Raw genomic sequence first — 25,273 nt, forward strand, 5'->3', positions numbered from 1 at the left:
TGGTGCAACCCTATATACAAAGACAACCTAAAAGGAGAACATGACTTAAAGCAAATTCAAAATCAATAAAATGCAGGATAATGGAAAAAGCCGTCAAGGAATTTCTGTGTATATGCAAGACCCCCGCTTCACATTTGAATCGGTTTCTCGTTATGGCATCTATTTTGCTATTAATTGTTTCTCTGCTTTCTTTATTACAGGATGGCAATGGATCAAAAAATAATAAGACGAATTTATACGAGCCAGACCATAATATATGCTGCAGGTGCTGTTCTTCCATGTGCTTCATTATTTGTATGAACAATAAAACCATGCCAAATAGCATGAAAATCGCCATGTTTCTTTCGTCCCCTGGTTACCTTTACCTTTATGAGATAATTTTTTCTAATAATGGAGTTTGCCCCACTCTGTCACACCACCAGTACAGTGAGAAGGTTGGGGGGGATGTTTTCAGTGGGACCCCTTGCTAGGATCCGGGGGGGGCCCTTCATCCCCACAGCCTAGACAGGACACGCAGTGACCACCCAAGTCTGAGGCAAAGCCCCCCCCCCTTGTTTGCAAGAGGTATTCTCCAAAGCCATTTAAATCCAGCAGGACCGGAAAGTCTTCGTAAATCCCGATTCCGATTAAAAATGGGCATTTTTAAAGAGGCAGCGTCACATCAATAATGCAGCTGCTGCTGTTTTTATTATATGGGTTAATAAGATATATTTATAAGGGGCTAAGCAAAGGAGGAGGGGGGATTTCCTGCTTCATCCAAGGTGGGGGCTCCACAAGAACAGAGAAGGCGGCGCTGGACTCGCGGTTCGGATCCTGCCTGTCCGAACGGGAGCATTCGCTTGGTTTCATTGTCTGAAAGGGTCCGGCAGGATTCTCTCTGCTTTTTACAAGCTTGTTTTCTTCTGCTCTGAAGGGTAGGACCGGAACCCATGGCTTCAAGTTACCAGAAAGCAGATTCTGACTAAAAGTCAGGAAGAACTTTCTGGTAGTAAGAGCTGTTCAACCATGGAAGAGACTGTGGGACTGTTGTGGATACTAGGAGAGGATATATGGATTTAATAGTCTCCTTCCTCACTCACGCTGGTGAGTCAGAGGCAGGGTGACACCCCCCAATATATCGCAGGAAGCTAGTTGGTAGATTCGTTTGAATCTCTTTGTTTAAGCAATCCGATCTTTGTTCAGATTGGAGTGTATTCCTGGTTTATCCCTCCTAAACAGAATAAAGACACAACAATCTTCTTTAAAAGCAATGAGAAGTTTACTCACATCTAGTTCACAGTTGGATCCCTGAAGGCTTAAACTTGTAGTTACATAAGAGAGTTTTAATTCATCCCTTATGGGGATTAAGCCCATGTGCTGCTGGCTGAGAGCCAGCAGACAGCAAAAGGCATCAGTATCAGGAGAGCATGGTATCAAGAGGACGAAGAGGGTGGTGGCTGAGTGACCAGCCCCTTTTATGGGGTCTGCCAGGGTCATGCCTACCTACCTGGTCTCTCACGCAGGGTGAGGATGCTCCAGGCCAGGTGTGGCAGGAAGTCCTCCTGGCTGGAGCAACACCCCCCAGCATTGCAGGGGGTCGGACTAGATGACCCTCGAGGTCTCTTCCAGCTCTACGATTCTATGAAAAAGTGAAGCGAGTGAAAGGGCATTGCAGGGCTTGGCTTGTGGAACAGGACCTTCCCAAGCCCGGTTTTGCTGCTGCTGCTACAGCTGGGCAGAGCCAGAGCTTCACCAGGCTGCTCTTTGCCACCAACCCGCCCCCCCCCCCGCCCCAGATGATGGATGGATGCCCACATGCCTCTTTCCCCTGCCCCTTGCCACCTTCCTCATCCCGCAGCTGCTTCTCCACGGACACGTTTCACGCGCTGAGCCCTCCCTGCTCTGCGGGAGGAGGACGTAGTTCAGCGCCTGGCACAGAACAATGAGCAAAAATGGGGTCTTGAATGGTTTTAATCTCTGTTTACTCCATAAAAACAGTCCCAGGTGCCATCCATTACTCGCCGGAGGAGCTGCTTTACAGGCTATAAAAAGAAAAATTGTGTTACATATTAAAGCTCTCCTTGCTTAAGCCTTGCTTGTGGGAGAAAGATTTACAAATAGCTGGATTGAGACCAGGAGCATTAACAAGACGGAATGCCCCGGAGGCCGTTACAAATCTGGGGCTGGCAGGTAATGGGGGCCGTAGCTCAGCGCAGAGCCACCAAGGAACAACAACGGGGTATAAACAACAAGCCACACATTTGTAGCCACTCTGGGCTGGCGCCTTCAGTGGGAGAGAGGGAGGGGGACGCTTCTGCTCTGGGACCCCACTTCTTCCAGCCTCGCCCTCTACTGTGGGGCAGAAGCAGCGTCTCCAGGTGAGCTTCTGCAGCAGTAGGGAAGGTCCCAGCTGTGCCCACAAGAAGGAGCCTAGACATGGAGTCTGGATGGACCTGAGCTCCACCAAGGCCAGCTGCGCACCTGTCCCCAGAGAGACAGGAGGGCCCTTTCCTAAAGTGCTCAACTGTTGCAGGAATTTATGTATAGGTGGGGGGGGGGTTGCCCCTCCAGCAGATATCATGCACATGCAGCCCACTACCAAAGTCAGCACAATCGCTTTTGTGACTTGTCCCCACAAAACACTTCATCACAGTTTCTTCCTATCTATTCAAAGGGCCTTTGCTGCACGATACCAAATGTAAGAATTCACTGATAAATGTCTCTATGTACTGGCTCACTGGGAAAACTTCAGAAATTCATATAGACAGGTGAGCTCAGCTACTCAGCAGCCCCTCTGCCTGAGTGATAATCTCTGGCATCCTGATACCTGAGGGCCAGACAGGTAGCCATGCCAGAAATAACAAGCCCAGATGGAGACAAAAGGGTGTGATAAACCTGGCTGGGAAACAGGGAAATGTCAATGTCTCTTTTCTTACACTTGATAGGTGTTTGGTGGAGGGCAAGGGGAACCATGGGGCAGGGTCCAGGATGCTCAGATTCCTGCCACCAGACCTCCCCTTTCATGATGTAACCATGATGTACAAGTGATGTAGTTTGGAGGGTGTAACATGGGGATTGGCAGCTAAGCAAAGTTTGGGGGCTCTTTTGTTTGGGGCTTCCATCTTGTTCCACCTGGTGGCAGGTGGGAGTCCTGTCGCGACAGTCTTCAATCAAGACCAAGCCTACTGGCTGCTGTTTTGCTCTGGTATTCCTGGCTGGTGTCCCCCCTTTTTTTTGTCCAAGGGAGCCCTCAGATTTCTCTGCTAACAACAAGGCCTTTCTCTGCTAACAACAAGACCTTTGGAGGTCTTTAAGCAGAGGCTTGACAACCATATGTCAGGAGTGCTCTGATGGTGTTTCCTGCTTGGCAGGGGGTTGGACTCGATGGCCCTTGTGGTCTCTTCCAACTCTATCATTCTATGATTCTATGATTCTAAGAACATCAGAAGAGTCTGGCAGATCAGGCCAATGGCTTCTCTAGTCCAGCACCCAACCAGATGCCTCAAAGGGAACGCCGCAAGCAGGATCCAGGCAGGAGGGCAACTCTCTCCTCCTGAGGCTTCCAGCAACTGTCATTCAGAAACGAAACCATGTCTTCTTTCTCCAGCTTTGCTCTGAAGAGGTCCAAGGGACAGAGCTCCACCCACAACGGGAGAGCGGCACAAGGATCTGTGGGATGTGAGCTCATTTCCCTTGAGACATAGAAGAACCTGCCAAGAATGGGCAAAACTCAGAAACTCATGGCTGTGAAGCCTGGACGCAGGATTGATCCCCTCATTTCTACCATTGTCTTTGTTTTCATCCGGAAATGGGGGAAGGTGGTGTTAAAGTTCAGGCAGGAAAGATCTCTGAGCAGAACAGGAATGCAGAGAGCGGACGGGGACCCTTATTACGGGACCACAACAAAAGATCTCAGATCCAATAAAACACAGATCAGGCAACTGCACATCAGCTAACAAAACACAGGGAAGAATTAATAGGGCAGATATTAAAGCAAATTCAGCCACGGTCATAAAACCAAATCGCAGCCTCTATAAACATTTGCCATCTTTGGCTGCATTCCCAAAGCCAAAGGCCAAAAGGAGGAGATGCGGCAGAACAGCCACGCTCCACGGCAGGCGGAAGCAAAGACTAACTGGCAGAAGGGGGGCTCTTTTGTCACCAAAGTGCCCCCCTCCAGATACACCCAGTGGGCAGGTTCCACCAGCAAAGTTCTGCTGGTTGTGGGGGGGTCAAAACAGGCTTGTTGTGGGATGTCGGTGGAGCCATGGGGGGCCTGGAAGGAGCTCTGCAGCCAGTGTGGTTAATGCCCTCCCATTCCCCACAATGTGTTTGTGGGGGTGGGGGTGGCCAGAAAAGGAAAAGGAAAAACCCCCAGCCCCCTCCATCATGACTGGAGCAAAGGGGAACACATGCTTGTGAGCAAAGGCTGTGGAATTCTCTTGGGCAGAGGGCAAGAATTTCCCCCTCCTCCTCCTGAAGCTCAACTGCTCTTCACTGCAGGGCTGTTTTTCCAGGAAGAAGATGATGAAGATGAAGATGAAGCTGAAGCTGAAGCTGATGAAGAGGAAGAGGAAGAGGAGGAGGAGGAGGAGGAGGAGGAAGAAGACAACAGCTCTGTCTCCCCTGTAGCAGGAAACCCCCCCCCCAATCATTCAGTTTGTACAACCTTCACACACACTCACACTCACACACTACATACGCTACACTTCTGTTATAAATTCATAGAAAATGAACCATACATCGGATTTGCACTGTTCCACTTTTATTTTACTCCATGAAGGAAGGACTACAAAATGGGGAAGGTTTGATACAGGGCAGCCATAATCCCTTCAGCATACCAGCACATCCACAGGAGCCCTGCCCAGTTGCTATGCCAACCCTGATGGTCCTGGACAGAAGACCATCAAGATCACAAAGAACTTGCATACTGGAGTGGATTCAGCATGGACTGGAACAAAGGACAATAATCAGCTCTTCCCTCTGGGGGCAGGAAACCGCAAACTCCCCTCTGTCACCTGGAAAGTACTCATGGGGAGGGGGAAAGGGGGAACCAGCCAGGTGATAGGACACTCAGGTTACCACCACAACTCCTCCCTCAACCCCTCCTTTCTGTGATGTACGTATGTATGATGTTTCTGGGGGTGGTCTTGATCTGCAGGGTGGCAATTTCAAAAGTCTTTATAAGGCCTTGCACACCATTTTTTCTGTACCTTTCCTCTCTCCTGCAAGTGAGGGGAGCACCCTGTTGCAACAGTTCAATAAAGGCCAAGCCTACAGGCTGCTGTTTTGCTCCAAGTTATCCTGGTTGGTGTCTTTGTTTTTGTCCAAGGGAGCCTTCGGATTTTTCCGTTAACATGCCCGAGACTAAGTAGCTGAGATGGGCTCCCTTGACGCAAAGTATGTTTTCTCCCAGCCAGCTGTTGCAATGGGCACGCGGCTGAAATTAGTTCTTCCCAAAGCGAGATTGCTTCCTTGCAGGGCTCCGACACCGTCATTTGCATTCAGGCAGGGAAGGGACGGGAGGCTTTGCATTCCGCTCATCAGCACCCGGACGCCAGCCAAGGACACAGACAGCCATCTCCTGGGTGGGGCCTGCTGGGGAGACAAGCCACAGCAACAGCGGGCTGGGTGGGTGGGCTTTCACCCTCATGATGGAGATCCCTTCAGACCTACAGAGAAAGGGAACCTTGTGGGATGGGGGGCGATCGGTCACCGGCAACCCTTCAAAGCACCTGGCCCCATCCTGTATGTAGGAACATCGGAAGGGCCTGCTGGATGAGGCCAGGATGAGGCATCCTGATCCTGCAGTGGCAAAAGACCCCAGGAATCTTCATAGACTGCCTCTCGACCTGGAGGTTCTGTAAGGACACCAGAAGAGCCAGCTGGATTGGCCAATGGCCCCTTTACACCAGCATCCTGCCCTCACAGGGGTTGAGCAGAGCTTGGCCCCACTGCAGAAGAAGAAGAAGAGTTTAAGGAGTCCCAAAGTGGCTGACATTCTCCTTTCCCTTCCTCCCCCACAACAAGCACTCTGTGAGGTGAGTGGGGCTGAGAGACTTCAGAGAAGTGTGACTGGCCCAAGGTCACCCAGCAGCTGCAGGTGGAGGAGCGCAGACACGAACCTGGTTCCCCAGATTACGAGACTACCGCTCTTAACCACTACACCACACTGGCTCACACTGCAGCACCTTGCTGGGTTGGTGGGTCTCTTCCCAGGTTCTGGCCAGGTTTGAAATGGCAAAGAGGAAACTGAGGAGCTCCAGGCCTGGAGATAAAGCAGCTATGAAGGAAGAAGAGACCTCACTTGCTTGTGCTGAGGAGCAGAAGGGCCATAGCTCAGGGGCAGAGTGTCTGCCTTGGAAGCAGAAGGTCCCAGGTTCAGTCCCTGCTCTAGGTAGGGCTGAGAGAGACAGGGAAAGTGGAAGTGGGAGAACAGCTCTACTGTCAGGAGCCTATCTAGGCATTTGTGCCCCATATGAGGAATCATAGAAGTGTAGAGCTGGAAGGGATCCAGAGGGTGATCTAGTCCAACCCCCTGCAGTGCAGGAATCACAGCTCAAGCATCCCTGACAGGTGGACATCCAGGCTCTGCTTAAAAATCTCCTGCAAACCATAAAATTGTCATTCTGTAGGAGGATCTGCAACCAAATCACAGATTGCATGACTGCTAGATAACAACTTAATCTGAACTTCTTCCTGTCACTCTCACTCTGGGTCTTACCTGCAATTGGCAGGGTGCCAGTGAGTTCTCCTCCAGAAAGCACACTCCATTTTGAACTGGACTATGGACTTGCAGAGTTTATTGGCTGCCTGATTTTTCAGCACTGCAACTGATGAATCCTGGCAAGACTTTTGATGTGAGTAAACCTTATATTTTCTTGTTTTACTTAAAAAGCCTGAGAGTGATTTCTTCGTTCAGAGGGAAACATAAAGAGGAGAAGATAGCCCAGGTCCATTGCGGTTAGTAATATGGTGCATTTGGAAGCCACGGGATGAGTAAAAACTGACTCCTTGAAATAAAAATTGTCCACTCCAAAAATATGGTTCAAAAGCTTTACTAACAGAACTTACTTCAAAACAAGCATAAACCAAATAATGTTACATCCAGATTGTTGATATTATGCAACAATCTTAGAAACATGAGATAACTTCATCCAGAGCTGAAATTAAAGCTCTGCCTCGCCAAACAATCTCCATTAGCCTGAGGCTGATCTCCTTAGAGAGAGAGTTTTGCAGACTTTGCTCTTTGGTTGCTTTCAGAGCAAAGGACGAACTCACATACCCAAAATGGAGACTTGCAGCTGAATACCTCATGTGATCTAAGTTAAACACCTCCCGAGAGCTAGCAGAGATACATTCTCAGCTAATCGCTGAACTGTTAGGCTCTCTGAGAACTTATGTTTAACTCAGTGGAAATTTCCATGTCATGCTGTTTTTAGCAGTACACATACAAACCCATACAGAATCATTTTTCCATTTCAATGTACAATTAATTAAACAATAATACTCAGCAAAGTCTGCCTAAGTCTGTTTCGTTCGGCCGCCGAGGAGCAGCCATGGCGGAGCCAAAGGTATTGGTGATTGAGGGACGTGGCCACCTGCTGGGTCATCTGGCTGCCGTTGGGGCGAAGCAAGTCTTGCTGGGGCGCAAAGCGGTAGTCGTGCGATGTGAAGGGATCAACGTATCTGGCAACTTCTACCATAACAAACTGAAGTACCTTGCTTTCCTGCGTAAGGGTATGAACACCAACCCGTCCCGTGGTCCTTACCACTTCCGTGCCCCTAGCCAGATCGTCTGGAGGACAGTGCAACGAATGCTCCCACACAAGACCAAAGGGGGTCAGGATGCCTTGGAGAGGCTGAAGGTCTTTGATGGCATCCCTCCTCCTTACGATAAGCGCAAGAGGATGGGGGTCCCTGCAGCTCTGAAAGTGGTCCACCTCAAGCCTACATGCAAGTTTGCCTATTTGGGTCACCTTGCCCATGAGGTTGGGTGGAAGCACCAAGCCATCACAGATACCCTGGAGGAGAAGCACAAGGCGAAGGCAAATTACACAAAGAAGAAGCAACTGAAGAAACTCCAAAAGCAGGCAGAGAAAAATGTGGAGGGCAAGACTGCAAAATATACAGACATCTTGAAACATTCTGGCATTCCGGTTTAGATAAAACTATTCACAATAAAAAAAACCACCAAAGTCTGCCTAAAGCATCAATGGATATCATACTTGTTCTAGAAGGTTTTGCAACCTTGTCCCAAAAGCTTCTGGAGTTCAGCTGCATACAGATAGTGACATTGCTCTGCCAAAATAGGTATTTGCATTCTCACAAATGCCAAGAGGAAGGGTCATTCCCAAATAAAATATCCTCTCCTACTCATCTAAATCCCTCCAACAAGTTAGAAAGGACCCCCTAAGGACAATCTAGTCCAGCGTTATAGGTATCACAGAGGTTGTGTGTGAATCTTGGGGGTGAAGGGGGGGGCTTCTGCCTGGTGCTGCGGCAGCAAAGGAGCTCCAGGGAGCCGCTTAGCCAAGGCTGCCTTCTGTCCCTTCTGGCCTCTGTGTTGCGGTTAATGGAGCCGTGTGAGGGACAGGTGGGGGGGGGCTGTGCTGAGGAGGCTGGTGGAGAGGCGTTCTAACCTGGTGCAGTGGAAAGGGAAGAACATCTGGGCAGCTGTTCATCAAGTGGCTTGTAAGGGATGATTCAATCCGCCCCTTCCGAAGTGCTGCTGGAGGGGGGTCCTGGTGTTAGGATATAGCTCCGTCCCACCTTAAAAGGAACAGGCATGACTGTTGTGTGTCACATGCCTGTTTACTTCCAGCACAGTCTGCTGGGAACTTCCCTTTTGTATATTGCTTTTGCTACTGCTGTATTGCTTGGACGCGAAGGGAAGCAGACATGTTTTTTTCCTGAACTATGCTGAATAAAAGCCTGTAAATAACGCTTACACATGTCTCTGTCCGGGACGCAGGTGGCACTGTGGCTTAAACCACAGAGCCTAGGGCTTGCCGATCAGAAGGTTGGTGGTTTGAATCCCCGCAATGGGGTGAGCTCCCGTTTTTCAGTCCCTGCTCCTGCCAACCTAGCAGTTTGAAAGCATGAAGTGCAAGTAGATAAATAGGTACCACTCCGGCGGGAAGGTAAATGGCGTTTCCGTGCGCTGCTCTGGTTCGCCAGAAGCAACTTAGTCATGCTGGCCACATGACCCGGAAGCTGTACGCCGGCTCCCTCGGCCAATAAAGCAAGATGAGCGCCACAACCCCAGAGTCGGCCATGACTGGACCTAATGGTCAGGGGTCCCTTTACCTTTTATGTCTCTGTCCACCACTTCCATTGTGAGAAGTTACTCACTCTGCTGATTAGAGCAGGCCAAGTCTCTAAAGGTCTCTGAGTCTTGTGTCACTGATTGATGCTGTTCCGAGTACCGGAGTTCGCCCGGCTGCAGGCCGGTGACTGGAGCCAGCTGGGGGCCTGCAAAATGCCCCCGTCTCCCCGGACGCATCCCAGCACCCGGCCCCTGATTTCAGGGACTGGGCAGAGGAGGAATGGTGGAGACTACCTCTCCATCCTGACCCTTCCAGGGAGGAGCAAGAGGAAGACAGTATAGATTTACAATAGGAGGTTGAGGGAGGTCGCAGCTCAGAGCCAGATGAGGGAGAAAGAGGGGGAATCATGGGAAAGCCAGAACAACACCTGACTGACACGTTATCAATAGAAAGCATCCCGGACCCTCCATCTCCCAGAACCCGGTGAGCCTTAAAAGTAGGAGAGCAAAGAGCTCAAAGAGGAGGCGATGACGACGACGAACGAGGAAGCTGTTGGAGAGATGGACAGGTGGAGATTCACTTGGGACAACGCCATTATCCAAGAGGCTGGGTTCTATAGCCTCTCTCTGTAAAGACTGAAATTAAAAAAAAAGGACTGTAAGAAACTTTTCCTCGTCTTTATAATTTCCTGGGCAACCAGCCAGGAGACGCTGACAGCATCCTGACACCCGCTAACTCCCTGTGTTTGTCTGGAAAGCCTCCCAGGAGACGGGGGGGGATGGGAGGGGGCTGCCCGCTCTGATTGCTCTCAATCATCCTGCCACTGAAACGTCCCTGATGGATCACATGGCGGTGGGGAGGAGGGCTCCCTCCCTCCGCCTCTTCACATTTTATCCCATCTTCATAGAACAGAAAGACACACTCGCTTCATGAGCTCTGCATAGACCAGAGGTAGGCAGACTAAGGCCCGGGGGCCGGATCTGGCCCTATCGGCTTCTCAGTCTGGCCGGCAGACAGTCTGGGAATCAGCCTGTTTTTACATGAGTAGAATGTGTCCTTTTATTTAAAATGTATCTCTGGGTTATTTGTGGGGCATAGGAATTCATTGCTTTTTATATATATATACAGTGCCTCTCCATTCTGAAGGAAATCAGCCCTGAGTGCTCACTGGAAGGACAGATCGTGAAGCTGAGGCTCCAAGACTTTGGCCACCTCAGGAGAAGAGAAGACTCCCTGGAAAAGACCCTGATGTTGGGAAAGATGGAGGGCACAAGGAGAAGGGGACGACAGAGGACGAGATGGCGGGACAGTGTTCTCAAAGCTACAAACATGAGTTTGACCAAACTGCGGGAGGCAGTGGAAGACAGGAGGGCCTGGCATGCTCTGGTCCAGGGGGTCACGAAGAGGCGGACACGACTAAACAACAACAAAAAGGATTTATTGGGTGTTTGGCCAGTGTGAGAACTGGGTGCTGGACCAGGTGGGGCCTCGTTGGGCCTGATCCGGCTGCCGGTCTCTCCTTCTGCTCTTCTGTTCCTCTGCTCCCTCTGTGCCTCGGTCTCCCTAAGTACACCAGAAGAGCCTGCTGAATGAAGCCAGCGTCCCCTCTGGTCCAGGGGCCGACCAGGTACCCCACCTGAGAAACCCACAAGCAGGATCCGACCACAAGAGCCACTCTCTCCTCTTGAGGTTTCCAGCAATTGGGATCATCTCCAGCCGCGGAGACAGAGTGGACCCCCTCAAAAGGTGTTGCAGGAAAACCCCTCCCAATCATTCAGTTTGTACAAACACCACACACACACACAACATACGCGATGCTTCTGTTATAAATGCATAGAAAATCAGCCGTAGATCTGATCTGTACCATTCCACTTTTATTTTACACCATGAAGGAAGGACTTTCAAAGGGGGGAGACTTGACACAAGGCAGTAAACATGTCCGCAGCAAGCCCTACCCAGTTGGCATGCCAACCTTGATGGCCCTAGACAGAAGATCATCACACTCACAAAGGACCTGCCTATGGAAGTGGATTCAGTACAGACTTAAACAAAGGACAGTGACCAGCCCTTCCCTCTGGGGGCAGGAAACTGTGAACTCCCCTTTGTCCTCAGGAATGTAATCATGGGGAGGGAAAGGAGGAACCGGACAGGTGACAAGACACTCAGGTTACCACCACAACTCCTCCCTCAACCCCTCCTCTTTGTGATGTGTCAGTGATGCAGTCATGATGTAGTTATGATGTAGTCTTAGGGGTGTAGTAGCTAATAAAAGTTGAGATCTTCTTTTGTTCTGGGCTTCCATCTTGTTTCACCTGGTGGCAGGTGGGAGTCCTGTCGCGACAGTCTTCAATCAAGACCAAGCCTACTGGCTGCTGTTTTGCTCCGGCATTCCTGGCTGGGGTCCTTGTTTTTTTTTTGTCCAAGGGAGCCCTCAGATTTCTCCGCTAACAAGGTGGTGGACTCTCTTTCCTTGGGGTTGGACTAAATGACCCTCGGGGGTCCCTTCCAACTCCACCATTCTAGGACGCTCTGGATCCTGCCGTGTGTGTGTGTCCACCGGCAGAGCAGCGCCATGGAGACGAGGCTCTCCCTGGAGGCAAACCTGGCCATGTGAGCAATGCGCTTCCTTGCTGGGGGTCCCGCAACCTTTCCCTCCCAGCCTAGCAAGCGAGGAGAGGGGTCGCTGTGGAGCACAGGGCCCAATCTGCCGGGCCAGGCCTGGCACACCCCACTTCTGCGACCCCCAGTGGGGCCCAGGGAATAAGCGGCTATTTTTACCCTTTCTCCAGAACCTCCTATGCCGTCTCTGCTGCTCAGAAGGCGGGGAGGAGCGGGGGAAGAGGAGGCCAGCTGTCCTCCCCTAGAAACCCTGATGGGCTTTTTGCCGCATGGAAGACGCTGTCCACAACCCGATGCCAAGATGCCTGCCTTTCAGTTGGCGGAGGAGGAAGAAGATGCTGCCTCGTCTGAAGCGCAGGCTTTTCCTTCCTCTGACCGTCTGCGGACTCCCAAGGTTTCAGCCCTGCCCCCCCACGCCCCTCCCATTTGCATCTCAGCATTTGGCCTGGTGTGTTTAGCTGCCTCGTTTTTTTGCAAAGGGCTTGTAAAAGTGCAGGAGGTGTAAAACCTCTCCATAAAGTGCCCAGATGGAAGGGGGGGAATCTAAAGAAGCAGATGGCATTTTTATAGCTCAGCGTTTATGGAGCTGTAGGAGTTTTGCACAGAGGGGTCTCCTGCTGGGGGCTGAGGGGGGACTTAAGAACAGACCGCCTGTTTGCAGGGAGGGGGGCTGGGCAGGATGGCTTTGTTTCAAGGCGCTGAGTGTCAGAATGTGCCGTCCCAGAGTTTGTGGGGATGAGGCTCCCCAGTCTCCAGAAATCCCTGCCATGAACAGAACTGGGAAAGGACTCCTGGCAGGAGAGAGGATGGGCACAGTGGCTTCCGGAGAGCAGAGAGAGCGACGCAGCCTGACCAGCCGCCAGAAGACTCCCCAAAAATCCCAAGTCCCCATCGCAGCCTCGAACTAAAGCCAGGATAATGACCATTGGCATAGGCACCACACATGCACAACAGCAAAGCAGCTCAGAAAAACAGTCTATAAAATTGTCGCAATAACCGGATACCATGAATCGTGCTGCTTCCTCTGACTATCCAATATAGAAAACTGTAGAAGCTTCACATAAGTGCCAAAATTCAACAGTTTGACCGATTTCCTTGGTTCCAACGGCTTATGACTCCTCTGGAAGAGGGGAACCCAGGGCTCCCCCTGACTCGATTACCCCTCAAGCATAAGGAAACATACTTCTTCCCCCTCCACAAGGTGGGAACTTAGCCACATAATAGGAGGCAGGAGGCGATCAAGACGGGATGGTGGATTGCATCCTGATGCTTTCCAAGGAGCACAGGAAAGTCTTGCAGCCAGGGAGATGTGTCAATACTATTTCCTTGGTTCCAAGGGCTAATGACTCCTCTGGAAGATGACTTACTCCTTTCCCCTCCACAAGGTGGGAACTTAGCCACACAATAGGAGGCCAGAGGCGATTGAGGGCAGCCCTTACCCCAGACCCAAACCCATTGGGGTCTTGGATTGAATCCTAATACTTTCAAAGGAGAAGGGCAGGAAAGCCTTGCTGCCAGGGGGATGTGTAAATACTTCTGCTGCTAATTAGGGAAGAGGATAGTTAAAAGGTGTTGGGACCTGGGGTTATTGACAGGGTTGGGTGAGGGGCTCAAGTTTCTACATGCCAAACGCTCCTACATTGTGACATATTTGTGATGCATCGATGATGCTGTTGAAAAATGTATTTTTGCCCCATCCAGGCAAAACGCAAAGAGACTGGTTACTTACCTCAATCCAGCCGCCTGGACACGCTTCTGATGATCTTGATCCTGGAAGGAAGAACAGTGAAATAGGCTTGGGCAATGGGGTCAGCCTCTTTTCTTTGGCCTTAGGCCCACCCCCTGTGGCCCAAGCAGGTGGGTGGCACCTGCCCAGGTGAGCCCCCACTCAGTGCCACAAACCCCGTCTACCTGTGGGGAAGGGAGGGTGGAAATTATGGGAAATGGGGAGAGGTCTTAAAGGTTCACGCAACCCTACTCTTTGTGTGTTGCAGCTGTGATAGGAATTTTATGCTCTTAAATATATGATAATGTTCATAAGTGTACCAACCAAGCACATACATAGATCAGCACAGGAAGGCCAACCTGGAACCATTTTGATTCCTAAACTGACCAAATCTTTTCTCTGCAAGGTCAAAATGGAAAAGCCTCCCCCTTGTCTTTTCCTTCACAAATCCTGTCTTAAGGGTATGTCTGTGTTTGAATAGGGCGTGAGCCTGTGACCTGGCCCAGGAACTCAGTATTTATCACTACAAAAGACTGGCCAGGCTCCCCAAGCAATCCAATCAAGGAACCTGCCAGACAGGAGATAAACAGCAAACAACATTCAAATGTTCTGTTTTAGACCACCTTTTCTGTGATGTAGGTATGATGTATCTGAGGGGTGGTCTTGGGTTACACCCCTTCTGTGATGTATGTATGATGTTTCTGGGGGTGGGCTTGATCTACAGGGTGGCAATTTCAAAAGTCTTTATAAGGCCTTGCACACCATTTTTCTGGGTCCTTCCTCTCTCCTGCAAGTGAGGGGAGCACCCTGTTGCAACAGTTCAATAAAGGCCAAGCCTACAGGCTGTTGTTTTGCTCCAAGTAATCCTGATTGGTGTCTTTGTTTCTGTCCGAGGGAGCCCTCGGATTTTCCCGTTAACACAGCAAATAAAGATCAGGTCTACTGACCAATGTTTTGCTTCTTTAACTTGGCTGGAGTCTCCTTCTTTTGCTGACCAGAGGGACCTGCAGGGCGTTGCACCCCAATGAACTGGGCAGTGGAGTAAATCAGTACCCCAGGATTTTTCCTTATCAGGTGAGGAGCTGGACTTCTCACTCACCAAACTGGGAGAGGCAGTGAATGCAGAAGACCAAACAGGATTCGAGAAGACCTCCAAAGATTGGAGAACTGGGCCAAAACCAGGGGTGCTAAATTGAATAAAAGTATGGGTGGGGGCAGGTAAGCTGCATAATCCACTGCATAATCGATCACAGGACATGGCACACACAAACCATTTGAATGGCGATGTCCATCAACTCTGAGGGGACCAGCCCCCTCGAATATTTTATTGCGGGGGGCGAAAGGGCCTGAGCCCCTATGGCTCCTATGGCCAAAATTAAAAATATGAATTTCAGTAGGGACAACTATAAAGTTCTGCACTTCGGCAGAAGAAACCAGCTGCATGGGGGACACCTGGCTTACTAGCAGTACATGTGAAAAGGATCTCTGGGTCTTGGTGGACCAGAAGCTGAACATGAGTCCACAGTGTGATGCAGCAGCAAAAAAGCCCAAAACTAGAAGTCTAGTGTCCAGATCAAGGGAAGTCATAATCCCACTCTATTCTGCCTTGGTCAGACCACACCTGGGACACTGTGTCCAGTTCTGGGTGCCACAATTTAAGAAGGATGTTGACAAGCTGGAAGGTGGGCAGAGGAGGGCGACCAAGATCAAGGGTCTGGAAACCAAGCCTGATGAGGAATGGTTGAAGGAGCTTGGATATGTTCAGCCTGGACATGAAAGCCATCTTCAGATACCAAAAGGGCTGCTTGTTTTCTGCTGCTCCAGATAGGAGTTCCTAAATCCAGGGATTCAGATGACAAGAAAGAAGTTTCTGACTAAATATTAGGATCAGGTTTCTGATGTTTAGCTGTGATTCCTGCATTGCAGGGGGTTGGGCTAGATGACCGTTGGGGTCCCTCCCAGCTCTACGGTTCTATGATCCTATCATTTATTTCCTTCCCCCCCCCATCAGAGCTGGCAGCCACTGATGACCCCCAGAAGCTCCATAGCAGAGTTCTGGATGTAGTCTAGATGAGTGAAGTGGCATTTGGAGGAAAACCCACCTTCCTCCTCTTCCCAGTGATATTTGTCTGCAGTGACAACCCAGATGATCAAGACCTAGCCTGTGTTCTCTTTGAATATCTAGAGAGGAGACAACACTCGTTCCTGTTCCGGTTGCTGCATTTGCGGGGTTTTCTGTGGGTCAGATTTCTGAGTTTAGGATTATCACGACCTGACTGGAGGTTTTGGTGGTTGCGAAGAGGTTCAGCTATAGCACAAACCTCTGGGAGCCCCGTGGCTCTTTTATTACCTAATTTTTGTTTTTTTAAGAAAGGAGATTGCAGATTCACAAAGTGTGAATTATTAAATTGCAAATTCCCAGATTATGAATTGCAGATTGTGAAACGCAAAACAAGCAAATTAATCAGAGGCAGGGAAGGTGACTGAGATTCTTGAAGGCCATAAATTTGGATTCAAGTATTTGCCAGAGGAAACAAACATGCCTCTTTGATTCATGAATTTGAAAACCCTTGATTATTTCAGCTCAACTTTGGAAAGATGGTTTTTGCTCACAGCTCCTCAGGGGAGTGGAAACCACTTTGCATAAAGCATTCAAGTCCAAGAGTAATGAGCTCAGTGGGTTCTGGAGAGCAGCAACAGGGACACAGCCCCAGTTGCCAGCGGAGCTTATTTGAGGTGGGGAGCAGGACATCTCATTCACCAAGCTGGGAGGGGCAGCCAGTGCTGAAGAAGACTGAAACGGGGTTCAAAATGACCTAAACAGATTGGAGAACTGGGCCCAAACTAACAGAATGATTCTCAATAGGGACAAAGGTCAGGTTCTGCACTTAGGAAGGAAGAACCAGCTGCACCAATATAGGATGGGAGATACCTGGCTTACTAGCAGTACTTGTGGAAAGGATTTGGGGTCTTGGTGGAACACAAGATTCACATGAGTCCACAGTGTGATGCAGCAGCAAAAAACATGAATGCTATTTTAGGCTGTGGGATGTGAAACACAAGAGCAAACTTCCTGTTTCCTTCTGGGCTGGGACAGACTTCCTCTGTATGTGACTAGAGGTGGGCGTGGCCTCACCTGTGCAGGTAATGACAAAAGCACAGGGCAGGGCAGCCATCTCTCTCTCTTTCCCCACATGCATCGAAGAAGCAACATCTGCTTAGCCAAAGATGCTCTCATGGCTCCAGCCAGGAGAGGACAAAGGGACTGTCTCCTTATGAGATAGTTTCCAGGTGTATGTTACTTTTCTAAGCTAAGTCTGCCTTCTGGGATCCTATTGTGAACAGAATGATGTGTGAGTAAACATTTTTATACTTTTATAGAAAACTGTGTCGTGTCCTACCTTATGTGAGGCAATAAAGGGAAAATACCAGAACAGTTATTCTAGAGGCTTTAGCGAGCCTGAGCAAATGCATCTGCTGCAAGTTTAAAAGGGGGAATGTTACTCTGCTAAATTGTGAACTTGTTAACACAAGTTGGAAAGGCTATAATCAGACAATATATCCTCTCCTGCACCCCTGAACATTCCCACATAGGCTGTATCCACAGAGGTCTAGTGTCCCAATCAAGTGAAGTCAGAGTAACACTCTCTTCTGCCTTGGTCAGACCACACCATGTCTGAGTGCCTCCCCCCTCCCGAGCTTCCCCCACAAAACCTGCTTTTTAAAGCTCAATCAGAGCAAACGGTAATCAATCCACAGGAAATCTACATTGACATTGGCTCTTATTGAGCATTAAAGAGTGTTTTCCACAGGGGAACCTCCGGGGCAAAGAAGCAACGCTTGGACATGGTGCGTTTCAGCTCAGACCAGTGCCTGGAAAGAGCAGGGCAAAAGTGCTGACCTTGAAAGCCCTAAACGGTCCAGTAGACCCAAAGAAGCATCTCCACCACCATCATTCTGCCTGGACACTGATGTCCAGCTCTGAGGGCCTTCTGGCAGTTCCCTCCCTGTAAGATGCAAAGTTACAGGGAACCAGGCAGAGGGCCTTCTCGGTGGTGGCGCCCGCCCTGTGGAACACCCTTCTATCAGATGTCAAGGAAATCAACAATTATCTGACGTTTAGAAGACATCTGAAGGCAGCCCTGTTTAGGGAAGCTTTTAATGACTGATGTTCTAATGTATTTTAATCTTCTCTTGGAAGCCACCCAGAGTGGCTGGGGTATAAGTAATAAAGGAGTAGTAGTATTGTGGCTAAGCCCTGAGATGTGATATGATAGCCTTCTCCCAATATCTGAAGGGCTTTCACATGGAAGACAGAGCAGCCTTTCTTCATGGTCTGCTTCCCTCCCCCTCCTGCGCTGAACAGCATCAGGAATATCTCTGGCAGCTGTTCTGCAAATCCAGGGGCAACATCTCCTATCTCTGCTCTGCGTAACTGGAGCAAATAGGCATCGGATCTCTTGGCCCAATGGCGCTCCCATTGCTTGCTCTGGGTTAATTCTTGGGCCGGCTCCATTTTGGCTTGGCTCTCGCCCTCCCTCGCTGGGTCCCCCTTGTTCTGCCATTCTAGCGCTCCATCGTCATCCTTTCTGTTTCTAATAATTTGTGAGGCATTCTGGGAAACCCTGGAGAGCTGAGGAGCGCCATAGAAACTTAGGTATAAATAAAATAAATAACCCAAAGAAGCATTGCCGAGGGAGGATAACGGTTTGCTTTCTGAAGCTACTCTTTAACGTTTTTTGGAATACACTGTGCTGACTCCGTGCCTCCCGCCCCCCGCAACATCTGTAGGAGGGAAACTAGGAAAACGGAAGGTGGGAGAACTGGGCACAGAAAGGCATGAGGCTGGGCAGAGCAATCTGTGCCCAACAGGGAAGAGCAGAAGGCCTGGCACTGTGGTGGTGGTGGTGATGATGATGATGATGATGATGATGATGATGATTTATATCCCGCCCATCTGGCTGGGTTTCCCCAACCACTCTGGGCGGCTTCCAACAAAGTATTAAAATACAGTGGTCTGTTAAACATTAAAAGCCTTCAGATGTCTTCTAAAAGTCAGGTAGTTGTTTATCTCCTTGACATCTGATGGAAGGGCGTTCCACAGGGCAGGTGCCACCACTGAGAAGGCCCTCTGCCTGGTTCCCTGTAACCTCACTTCTCGCAGTGAGGGAACCGCCAGAAGCTGGACCTTGGAGCTGGACCTCAGTGTCTGGGTAGAACGATGGGGGTGGAGACGCTCCTTCAGGTATACCGTATGATGGGTTCATACAGCTTTAGAGTTGGAAGGTGCCCTAGGGTCATCTAGTCCAACCCCTGCAATGCAGGAATCACAGATCAAGAATCCCTGGCAGATGGCTATCTACCTAAAAACCTCCAAGGAAGGAGAGTCCACCACTACCCAAGGGAGTCCGTTCTACTGTCAAACAGCTCTTACCATCAAAAGGTTCTTCCTGGTGTTTAGTCAGAATCCCCTTTCTTGCAACTTGAAGCCATGGATTCGAGTCCTGCCCTCCGGAGCAGGAGAAAACAAGCTTGCTCCTGCCTGTGGGCTTTCGTGGCCACAATGGTGTTAACAGAGAAATCTGAGGGCTCCCTTGGACAAAAAAACCCAAGGACACCAGCCAGGAATCCCAGAGCAAAACAGCAGCCAGTAGGCCTGGTCTTTATTGAAGACTGTCGCGACAGGACTCCCACCTGCCACCAGGAGAAACAAGATGGAAGCCCTGAACAAGAGAGAACCCCAACTTTTATTAGCTGCTAATCCCCCATGCTACACCCCCAAGACTGCATCACGACTACATCACTGACACATCACAAAGAGGAGGGGTTGAGGGAGGAGTTGTGGTGGTAACCTGAGTGTCTTGTCACCTGGCCGGTTCCTCCTTTCCCCCTCCCCATAAGTACTTTCCAGAGGACAAAGAGGAGTTCACTGTTTCCTGACCCCAGAGGGAAGGGCTGGTCACTGTCCTTTGTTTCAGTCTGTACTGAATCCACTTCCATAGGCAGGTCCTTTGTGAGTGTGATGGTCTTCTGTCTAGGACCATCAATGTTGGCATGCCAACTGGGTAGGGCTCGCTGTGGGCTTGGGGGATTATGGCTGCCTTGTGTCAAGTCTCCCCCCTTTGATAGTCCTTCCTTCATGGTGTAAAATAAAAGTGGAATGGCACAGATCCAATGTACGGCTGATTTTCTATGAATTTATAACAGAAGCGTCGTGTATGTCGTGTGTGTGTGTCGAGTTTGTACAAACTGAATGATGGGGGGGGGGTTTCCTGCAACAATGGGAAACAGGATCCTGGAACTGACGGCCACTCTTTGGCCTGATCCAGCTGCTGCTTTGGGGCTCTTCTGGGGCTCTTAAAATCATGGAATTGACTCCTTCCAATTCTTCTTTGAGGAAGCCGCTCCAGCCATCCAGACAAGGATTCTCTTCCACAGAAACCCACCTGCCCCACCTGGCCAGGCCCCTGTTGGTTGCCTCCAGGTCTTCCCATCACCCCATACATTTGCCCCTCTGCTTCCCACCATCCCTGGAGCCCTTAGTGCCCTCACCCAGCCAGTGCCCCCTCCCACTTCTCCACCACCCCACAGAAAGAATCAGGCTCAGCACTGGCTCCTGGGGGAGATGGTCAGCCGGTCACTGGCTCCGGGTGTCCCTCGTGGGCCCCACATGTGGGCAACTTTGGCTCTTTGGCCTTGAGGGGAACCCCTTTCTGAAGGAGGCTCACATCTTCATGCAGCAGCTGTTGCTTGTTGTCCAAAACAATGTTACCGGATATTTTTTATGAGACCAAGGGAGATGCATTGTCGAAAGAACCAGTCTTTATGCATTTTCACCGGCCTCTCCAACCTCCAGAGGATTCCAGGCACTTTACTCAGCGCTGGTGTTCCCTTTTGGAGGGAGATTGTGGTGTCTGAGCCTACGGTGGAAGGGGTCACAGCATTAGCACTCTACGAGAGACTTGCTTCTCCCATGGCCACAGTCTGGGATGCCTGCAGAAATCAGGCACAGCTCTCTGTCCTTCAGCTCCAGCTTGCTGCGTTTTACAAATGGACCCTTTTTCTCTGCTCTCTCTCTCTCTCTCTGGAAGAGTCTCGTGGAAGGAGGGGCTCGCACCCATCTGTTGTATCTGCTTTGCTAATCACCCATTACCTTCCTTTTATGCATTACCTTCCTTTTCTTCTTCTTGTAGGCGAGTTTCTGAGCACAGAAAAACTGGTTGGGCCCGTGTTTTGACACTGCTAAATTTAGCACCTGTCAGCCCATCTTCATACTCCGAGCATTGATTAAACTCCAAAAACCACTAGACCCAGGAATTCAGGGGAGTCAAGGCGCCCACAAACTCATAGCAATATGATCTCAGCAGCTCAAATAGTCATAGAATCGTAGAATTGCAAGGGGCCCTAAGAGTCATCTAGTCCAACCCCCTGAAATGGAGGAATCTCAGCTAAAGCATCCATGACAGATGGCCACCCAACCTCTGCTAGGGAACCACCAAGGAAGGAGAGTCCACCGTTCCATCATGGAACAGTCCTTGGTTTGAGTCCTACCCTCTGGAGCAGGAGAAAGCAAGCTTGCTCCTTCTTCAACATGCAAACCTGATAGATCTTCACCTTGGTATTGGTTGTTAGCATCACATTTTGGAGAGGTGAGTCATTGCCATGGCTGTCTTGCCAATACGCTCGTCCAGCTGAATGTTAATGGAGAGGTTTTTGGTTGTGGTGGAAACCCAGGCAGACAAAATTGCCCACCACCTCAAGCCTGTGATCACCAATGCTGAAGCGTGGAGTGCTGGCCATGTCCTGGCCCACGATGTCAGGCTGATAGCAAGGCCAAACTCCTTTCAGGCTTGGGCAAAACAGTTGATGAGTCTCTGTAGAGCTTCCTTGCTGCTGTGCGTTTAACAGGGAAGTGTAAAACTCTGCTAGGTTATAGAACTTGCTAGTGCAGGTTAGAAAGGATATTAATAATCAATATACCCTCTCCTGCCTCCCTGAACATTCCCACACAGCACAGCTTTTTCGACAGAATCAGAGAAGCATTCACACAGTTCAGATAAGGCTGTTCTGGCAGTGTTGATTTGAGGCTGCACTTTCTGCTCCAGCTCCATTAAGCAGCTACAGCTGGCCAGCTAAACCGGGTGAGGGGAAGCAATGGGGCTCAACCCCCACGTGCATTAGGGGCTTCTCCTGCATGCGAAGACAGGCTAAGGTGGATGAAGAAGACAAGATCAGTTGTGGGTCCAGCGGTGAAGTTGGATGTTTTATTGTGTTTTTTGATGTTTTATTGTGTTTTTAATATCCTGTTGGAAGCTGCCCAGAGTGGCTGGGGAGGACCAGCCAGATGGACGTGGTATTAGTACTATATGATGATGATGAAGAAGAAGGCAGTTTCTGCACAAGCTGTAGGGGGGATTGAGGGGCAGATGCAGCTTGTCAATCTGGGAAGGTAGATCTAAAAATAAAGACGCAGAAACTAAATAGAAACAGAGCTACAATTGAGAAAATTGCACATAATTTGAGATTTTGACAGGGACTAAACCCCAAGTGCTTTTTATACAATTTGGCATTCCTTTATGACATATACGTTCTCCAGACAACCCTCATCGCAAACCTGGCAAATCTGGAACCAGACTTGATGAATCAGATAGTGCTGAAACTTTTCACCTGGACTTGGTCGTTTTGTGCAACTGGACACATCCCGTGTCCCTGTTTTATAGTTTGCCTTTCCATCTTTTAATTCTCCTCCTTTTAATTTTTTTAATGCACATAAAACAGAGAATACTGTTTTAGATGAAAACTGAAAGATGAAAAACTAAAACTATAAAACAAGTACCCAGAATGGCTTAAGGAAACAAGGTGCGGATAAGGCCATCCACAGAATCAGATGAGCAAGTTTCCTTCCAGGTTTGCGATGAGGCCCGTCTCCCAGAACAAGGCTTCTGCTGCGCCAGCCATAAAAGAGCGTCAAATTGTATTTTGAAAAAGAGTCTAGAGGTTCTAGTTCCTGTCGAACTCTCAAATTACACATAATCTTCTCAATTATGACCATCTTTTAATTCTCATCTGTTGTTACAATCACTCCCACTGTTTTATACACAGTACAGAATGAAATTTTAAAAACTTTACAAGAGAGAGAGAGAGAGAGCCTTTGACTTCCTCCTGCAGCCGCTGAAATGTTCTTCGCAAGAGCAGGAGATGTTGGCCGTGGCCTCGGAGCCTCCGCTCAAAGCTTCTGACCAGCGCAGAAGAGAGATAAGAGCTTCTCCCTCCTGCTGCTGCTGTTTGGGGTCCCTGGAGGGCAACCTTTTCATGCGTCCTCCTGATGCTCAGAGGTGATGCCCTCGCCTTGCCGTTCTCTGGGCTCCCACAGAGATAAAGCCAGGGGGCAACCCCCCCCCTTGTCCTGACAGGATGTGGGTCTCGGGAGGCTTGAAAGGGTGGGCAGCAGGGTCTCCCAGGAGCAAGCAAGAAGCAACCAGCACCTGTCAATTCCTCTTCTCTCTGGCTTTTCTAGCGGAAAATCCTGCTCTCCACACTTTCAAGTAATTTGTCAGTGTTGTCGTGCTAATGTCCCCCGATCGATACATTTTGCCTAACAGACACCTTTTTGCAAAGCCCTTCCCCCTCCTGTCGGGCATCTATTGTGTGCTCTTCTCAGTAATCTGTGCATCCCCCTCCCATGCATGTTTCACCCCAGGCGATGCATTTCTGCGCACAGTCCTGCCCCAGAGAGAGAAGCGTTGCAAAATTCAGATAAATGCCTGGCGCATGGGGGTGGGGGCTGTGTTTGGGTTCATTTGGGGGGATTTGGGGAGCATGGGTTTTGGTAAGTTCATCTTTAAGTACAAACAGAATCAAACAGGGCTTGTCTCAGTCTGTCCCTTCTTGGCCAGTCTCAGGGCTGTGGGAAGGGAGCATTGCAGGCTGCAGAGGGAAGCAGGCCCAGACGGGGGTGGGGTGGGGTGGGAGCCAAGAAAGAACTTAAGCCCCCTGGGATGGGGCATTTCCATACCCCCTCAATTGTCCCGATTTGAGCGGGACACCCCAGAATTACAGAAGCCATCCTATCTTCTGACTGGATCCTGGAAAGACCCGTTTTTTTTTGCATTGCAGGGGGTTAGACTGGATGACCCTCGGGGTCCCCAACTCTACAAATCTGTGATTCTGGGTAGCCAAGATCTCCTTGCCAGGGGCACAAAGGAACCTAAGCCCACCTCTGGGTGGCGGCAGGACTGAGACCTTCAGCTTGCAATGGAGAGCTGGAACGAGGTGTCAACTAAACAGGTGGCGTGTAGGAATAACGGAGGACGGTGGGAGGCTGGAAGCAGGTGAGCTGCGCAGGAGCAAGCTGGCAAGAATGTGCCAAGCAAGCTGCCGGCTAGCTCTGCCAAGGCTCCTTTTATTAGCAGAAGTCAACAATTGGAAACAGTAGTGAAACCACCCTGAACTCAGCGTATTTGCATCTAAGCACATTTCCAGCGTTATCCAATACACGTGTCAGCAGGTGTTTCCCTAAAATGATTCCCCCGATACTTGATTACATCTTCATTACATCTTCAAGTGTTGTGTCTAGTAAACAAATCTGTGAGAGGACAAACGGTCAGGGGGAAAACTCTGTTTGCTAGCCAAGAGGCCCTAAGTTCATGGCGCGTGGGCGCAAGGCTCCTTGGCACACTGTGGCATGGCGCATGCGAGGTGTGCCTCAGCACAGTGGAGTGTTACCTCCAAAGTGGCAAATTTGATGCCAGGCGTCCTTAGGAAGGAAATTGAAAACAAAGCAGCCCAGAATCACAAGTCCCTTATAAAAAATCTATGGTGCAACCACATTTGGAGTAACTTTGTCCAGCTCTGGCTGCCTCCGCCCAAAAAGGATAATGTAGAGTTGGAAAGGGTTCAGAAATGGACTCCACCCCCTTGATCCAAGGGGGCAGAAGAACGGCTGCAGTGTTTTCAATCTGGAGCAAAAGGCGAGTGAGAGGCAGCACGGCGGGGGGTTATAAAATTATACCCGACCTGGAGAAAGGGGACAGAGAAAATATTTCCTCCCTCTCTCATAACCTGGAGCTCAGTGGGGACCTCCGATGAAGCTGAATGTTGGAAGGGTCAGGGCAGAGTCAAACTGTGGAACTCATTGCCACATGAGGCAGGGATGGCTGCTAGCCTGGACGGCTTCGAAAGAGGATTAGACAAATTCATGGAGGAGGAGGAGGAGGCGGAGGCGGAGAGGGCTATGGATGGCTGCTGCCAGAATAGCTCTGCTCTGCCTCTTCAATTTGAAACAGCAGCGCTTCTGAATCCCAGCTGCTGAAAACTACCGGGGGGGGGTTCTCCCGTTCTTGACTCCTGTTTGCTGGTTTCCCATCTGGGCATCTAATGAGCCACTGTGGGACCAGGATGCTGGACGAGGTGGGTCCCCTCTGGCCGGATCCAGCAGCCTCTTCCAACCACACAGCTTCTTTCCAGGGTCTGCCCGCTCTGCGCGTTTCGCTGGGCTGAGAGCTTGGCATTCTCGTCAGGGACTGAATTAAGAGATCAGCTCCATTCCGATGCAGGTGCCCGCTGCCTCCACATCCAATACACCTGTGCTGAATTCGAAATGAAAGATGACACCTGGGCTTGTTCCGCGTCTTGCCTTTCCCTTTGTAGAAGGGGAAATCAGGGCAAAGTTATTTTCAGG

The 25,273-nt window shown here is 50.0% G+C and overlaps 1 protein-coding gene and 1 long non-coding RNA gene across 2 annotated transcripts in view; both read left to right on the forward strand.

The window, feature by feature from the left end:
- LOC310712948 overlaps window positions 1-25,273 on the forward strand; it is a 246,776-nt gene that overhangs the window by 156,409 nt on the left and 65,094 nt on the right. The window lies entirely within an intron of this gene.
- LOC310712918 (large ribosomal subunit protein uL13-like) lies at window positions 7,491-8,169 on the forward strand. Its single transcript, XM_083516372.1, has one exon. The coding sequence runs from the start codon at window positions 7,539-7,541 to the stop codon at window positions 8,142-8,144; it is 606 nt and encodes a 201-aa protein (XP_083372498.1). The 5' UTR covers window positions 7,491-7,538; the 3' UTR covers window positions 8,145-8,169.

The sequence above is a fragment of the Podarcis liolepis genome, assembly GCF_965112155.1.
Source record: "Podarcis liolepis genome assembly, chromosome: 7".
NCBI classification, from domain to species: domain Eukaryota; kingdom Metazoa; phylum Chordata; class Lepidosauria; order Squamata; family Lacertidae; genus Podarcis; species Podarcis liolepis.

Coding starts and splice junctions, on each gene's coding strand:
- LOC310712918 (XM_083516372.1), top strand. CDS start 7,539: ATGGCGGAGCCAAAGGTATTGGTGATTGAGGGACGTGGCCACCTGCTG.